The sequence below is a fragment of the Pectinophora gossypiella genome, chromosome 12 (assembly GCF_024362695.1).
Source record: "Pectinophora gossypiella chromosome 12, ilPecGoss1.1, whole genome shotgun sequence".
In the NCBI taxonomy this organism is placed as follows: Eukaryota; Metazoa; Arthropoda; class Insecta; order Lepidoptera; family Gelechiidae; genus Pectinophora; species Pectinophora gossypiella.
The window spans coordinates 100,636-105,866 of NC_065415.1; the positions used below are offsets into that span (position 1 = coordinate 100,636).

The 5,231-nt window shown below is 47.7% G+C and overlaps 1 protein-coding gene across 1 annotated transcript; it reads right to left on the reverse strand.

Annotated features, from left to right (window-relative positions):
• Nucleotides 1-90: 90 nt before the first annotated feature.
• Nucleotides 91-5,132, reverse strand: LOC126371172 (uncharacterized). Its single transcript, XM_050016403.1, has 5 exons — nucleotides 2,311-5,132; nucleotides 2,005-2,193; nucleotides 1,543-1,728; nucleotides 1,112-1,242; nucleotides 91-849 (listed from the first exon to the last, which is right to left on the reverse strand). Exons 1-5 carry the CDS (start codon nucleotides 2,365-2,367, stop codon nucleotides 750-752), a joined length of 663 nt encoding a protein of 220 aa, XP_049872360.1. The 5' UTR covers nucleotides 2,368-5,132; the 3' UTR covers nucleotides 91-749.
• Between the last annotated feature and the right edge of the window lie 99 nt (nucleotides 5,133-5,231).

Below are 5,231 nucleotides of genomic sequence, written 5' to 3' on the forward strand. Positions count from 1 at the left end.
AACATCATTGTAAACAATAAGGTAGCCAGTTGTCGTTATCGGGTATTTATGTTGCATTATAACGGGAAAATCGGAATAAAAAGACAACAATATAATTTTCCTCATTTATTTTTGATATTTTTTATAACTTAGTATCAATATTGTGCTTATAGTTTATTATTATTTATAAATTGTAATACCTACTAATAGTAAGTTGCGTAAACAACACAGAAGTTTGTTACTCCTATAACACTGAGTTTGATTTCATTTTCAAATTCATGTATAGGTTACAAATTGATAGCACATGCTCAAAGTGCAAAGAAAGTTCGCGCCGCAGTAGCAGAGTGGTGTAGCCATTGATAATTGATATATTGTATAACTACGTATGTGTGTAGCATATATTATACTCCATCCGGCAGTGGAATGCCTACAGACTGTTTGTTTGCTAGGAAAACCAAAAATATATTAGAAATTATAAACTACTTACTTAAGTACTTATGTTAAATTATAAACAAATTATCTAAAAGTAAGTTAAATAATGTATAGTTTGTGTTCCAGCACGGTGCGTATGACAGCAGGGCAGAAAGACAAGTACAGTCTCGAGCGATAGAAACGTACAAAGCAAATGTACTCACTATTCTAACAGGTGTCCTACGCACCATACTATAACGCGAAAGGTATATGAAAAACATCTTTGGTTCTGAATCTTCTTCATCAGCCTCTCGCCTCGCCTGTGTCCAGCTTAGTTACGCTGTAGTGGCGGCGGCGAGTCACTGCCAGGCGGCGATGTGGTCGAGCGGCGCCTTGCACGGCGTGCTGGGGACATCGTACAGCTTCTCCGGCACCGCGTACACCACGCTGTTCGTGCGTCTGGGGGGGGGGGGACGGGGACATACGTACACGCGTGAGTTATAATCGCGACATCATACAGGGGCACAACCTGTGTCATGTCAATAAAATTAAATTCATAAATAAATGTGATGAACTGTCAATCTGTCTGTGTTCACTTAAAGGTTTTGAATTTGAACCCGAGGCAATAACTGTCTACGCCTGGGCTAGTAAGCAACAGCATGGAACTAATAGCGAAACGGGAAAGGGCCCCATAATACGATGTGATGTTATGATGCCTTACAGGTCGGAGGGTCTGCGGAGGGCGGGGCGCGCGGCCAGCGCCAGCAGCGCCGCCAGCAGCTGCAGCGCCGGCACCAGCGCCGCCGCCGTCCAGGATAACACCATCGGCACGCTCATCTCTTGCTCCTCCTCCTGACGTATACACATACCATGCCATAAATAAGTAAGTATTATCCAAGCTCTGTTCTAAGGAGCGCGGTATCGAATTACATTAGACCCCTGCTACTACAGCACAAGAAGTTTTTGCTAATGGTGATGAGTAGCTACCACAGCAGATTATCATGGCAACAAGAGATCGGTCTATGTTCAGTGGCCACGATATCACGCATCGTGAAGACCCAGCAAAAGCATGTGGTGTGAAGACCAAGCGTGATTTAGGTAATTCCGCAATTTCGATTTTCTGACGCAGTTGTTAGTTACGAATCAACTTACCGGCAACTCTTGGAGCAGGTGCGGCGCCAGCAGCGGCAGCACGGGCCGCAGCCAGCGGCGCGGCGCGGGCTGCAGCGACAGCTCCGTGAGCGCGCCCTCCCGCCGCAGCCAGCGCGCGGCCCACGCCGCCGCCCACGCCGCCACGCCCGCCTCCGCCGCCACCACCAGCAACACGCACACCGCGTACTGCACCACAGACACACACACACACACGCTACGGTCAACTCTTGCATATATATGACACCAGAAGCACTTACGAACCCACAAGAGTAAGATAATACGCATACATGCTTCCTATGAAATACGGGATGCATAAGTGTTTAGGTACGGGTCGTTTTCAGCACAGCAGCATTTATAATTTGATTTTGTAGTGCACCATTGTCTTGAAAATAAATAAAGAATTAAGTATCTAAGTCCACAACATGTTACTTATGAGACGCTTAATTTAGGTATGTTCCGTACCACGAGCAGCATGCGTCGTCTCGCGTGTCGGTGCGCGTGCGCGGCAGCGAGCGCGACGTGTGTCGACACGAGGGTGGCGACCGTCGCCGCCAGCAGCACGGGCGGCGCCACCACCGCGGGCGGCGCCGACCACGCCGGCGCCGACCACATCAGCACTCCTAGCACCAGCGTCAGACAGCTGCATAATCCCTACGCACAACACACACATTGTAATAAATATTGGGTACTATGAGACTTTCATTATGACTTTTAACAGCTACTTATAGGGAAACGAATGAGGAATAAAACAGAGGGCGAGGTACGCACGGCCAGGAGCAGGTTGACTTGCGGCAGCAGCGCCGCCGCCGCTCCTCGACAACACATCGCGCGTCACAGCTTGCTCAGGTCCACGGTTGACGACTCACGCTCACGACTCCCGGCTCACGGCACTGAGGATTCGGCGTCAAGGCTCCCGCACCACCCACACGGTGCTCGCGGCTGGACTCGCGGGCGACACTTGCGTCGCAGATCGCCACACACTATTGTCATATTATTTCGAGTAAGTATTTATCCGTTTGACTCATCGCGAACGTTTGCGTCCCTCGTTTTCCTCTTTGTGATACACTAATGAGTAATAAAATGAGTGAATCCGCACGACACACACGGTTCTGATAAATAAAGCTATACATTTGGAGTTCTCGCGCTCATTGCTCGAGGAATTGTTTTGCTTCCAAACATCCCCAGTACACGTACAACACGTACACGCCACCTTCTTGGTGTGTCGGTATCAACGTCATAGAATTAATAATACTACGTATGGAACGCGGTAACCCCCGCTCCCTACCAGCGGCCGAGCTACATTTACCTCACCCCCGCTGGATCTCAACTGTGCGCGGACCAGTATTGTTTTTAATTAATAACAGTCGGTAGGTATACTTTTATATATAAATACCTATGTTTGAAATTGGACACCGACGTTCTTTGTCTGATTCTAATAGTTACTTATCTAAGTACTTGTTTATTTACTCGTTTACTTGGGACGTACTCGTATTTATAATTATGACGGTTATGGATACCGATATTCAATAATTTCTAATAATCCGTTCCGTTAGTTTCGGTTACGCATATTAGATTTTTAAGAAATAATAAAGAAAAACACAAATATGTAAGTAAATAATAATTTGACTTTATTTATGAGTCATAAATGTAAAATTGTACTATGAATACATACTTAAGTCCAACAATAAACAATGCAGAGGACGCGAGGTCGGCAATGTTCAACGCTGCGTCAAGACTTTTACGTAACATAAGTAGGTAAGTTCGTCAACATGTCTTGTGTATTACCACAGCTGACAGCGGCCACCGAGACACGAGAATGTGGTGGCGCTGATGATGCTTACACAGAATCCCACAGCTGACCTGGATTTCGGTGGTGCCTACACTGGCGCAACGCAGTCGTCTCGTGACATTTGGGTCGATATGTTAGACAACCTTTTAGGGGTTGTTGTATACCGACCTAGTAGTAAAACAAACTTGCATATAAAAATATCACTTTATTGCTTTAAATCCTAAATAAACCATTCTATATTGATCCGTAATCGATGCTTCGATACGAGGATAGTGCGCGGCGGCGCGCGGTCGCACGCGGCGGTCGCACGCGCCCGTCACGCGCCGCCGCGCGTAGCTGTGCGTATCATCTTATTGTCTAGTTTACCCTTGACTACCTCCCTCGCAGCACTGATGTATGGAATGTATGGATGTATGGAATCGTGGAACACTGGTCTGCGCATCTTTGACAATCAACTTTGTTCACCAAGTAGCTTAAAATACATATATTTCTGTGATTTTTTCCTTTCAAACCAGACGTTTTGTACACTGAACATAACAAAGTTCACAATAATAACCAGTGCTGCAGGGATTACAATTATACTTCAAAATCTTAACATTATTTGGCACCATACTATCAAATCAACCACTAGAATGAGACGGGGCTGGGCGGGACAACTACCTATTTAAACATTAAAATCTTCTAAGTATATAGATAACGCTCACGTAGATATTTAATAACTGCTGTTCAACCATCACTGAATTAAACTAACCAATACCTGTTTCAACACCACCGCCATGTGAACGCGCGGCGAGCGTGCGTGTCCCGGCAGCCCCGCTCGACTGCCTGACAGACTCGAACCCGGGACCGGCAGATACTACACGGTACAATTCGCTAGCTACGTATTAACCCTTTACAATATAATTTTAGAAGCAAATCACAGCAAAATGGAATCACGTCGACAGAACAACAGTAGGTAGAACCACGCGGAGCCGCGTACGACGTATCGTTATATTTACGGACGAATTACTTTAACGATCGACTTAATATACAATAACAAAGAAAATGAGTGATTTAACATCGAAACAGGAAGAATAGCACCACACGTCTCTCGACTGAAGACTCTATGAGGCAAGAAGTCGACTGGGAAATGACAAAAAGTTATGTTACTTATAAGGTGATATGAGTTGGGTACCTACGTTTTATAATATATGGCTACATGCGTCACCTATCAAAGTTACTACTTATTATATTAGTTACACCATAATTATAGTCGTCATCATTAATAATGTACTATTCTGTTACATATTATATAAAAACAAATATGGCAGTCTGTATTTGTTAACAACAATCGCAACTTGTCTCCGGAATATAAAATTACATTATTTTATAGCGGAGCTAGTGAGTATAATACAAGAGGCGCGCACGTCGATTACCACGGCTGTCCGGCCCGCTGCAGGGGCGCGCCGTAAACGGGCTGGCCGTCTTATGTGCGACACGAGCATCGATAGCCCCAACATGACACCGTCCAGCGGCAGCACATTCAACAGCGTGGTAACCGAAGTGCGCGCGGACCCAGCACGCGGCACACGGCGGGCGGGGCGCCGCCGGCGGGCATACAATTGTACAGAATCGCACGTAGAATAAAATCAATATAAAACTTATATATACTCAGCACCGAGTTACAACAGGTGGCGGCCCGACCGCGCCGGGCGCCGCGAGCGTGTGCGGCAGGGACTACAGCTCCGTGTGCAGGATGAGCAGCGCGGCGGGCGGCGCGGAGGGCGGCGCGGCGCGCGCGCGCAGCTGCGCCTGCACGGCGTCCCAGGCCGCGTCGCGCGCCAGCCGCGGCGGCGCCCGGCCCGGCGGCGCCCGGCCCGGCGCGGCGCGCGCCCGCCGCGGCCTGGCACCGAGCGGCCGC

What these genes read in the sequence shown, in the direction of transcription:
- LOC126371172 (XM_050016403.1), bottom strand. Translation starts at nt 2,367, where the DNA reads ATGTGTTGTCGAGGAGCGGCGGCGGCGCTGCTGCCGCAAGTCAACCTG. An exon ending in AAGTCAACCTGCTCCTGGCC is followed by an intron (nt 2,194 to 2,310) that starts GTGCGTACCTCG and finishes TGTTGTGCGTAG; the next exon opens with GGATTATGCAGCTGTCTGAC. An exon ending in GACGACGCATGCTGCTCGTG is followed by an intron (nt 1,729 to 2,004) that starts GTACGGAACATA and finishes TCTGTGGTGCAG; the next exon opens with TACGCGGTGTGCGTGTTGCT.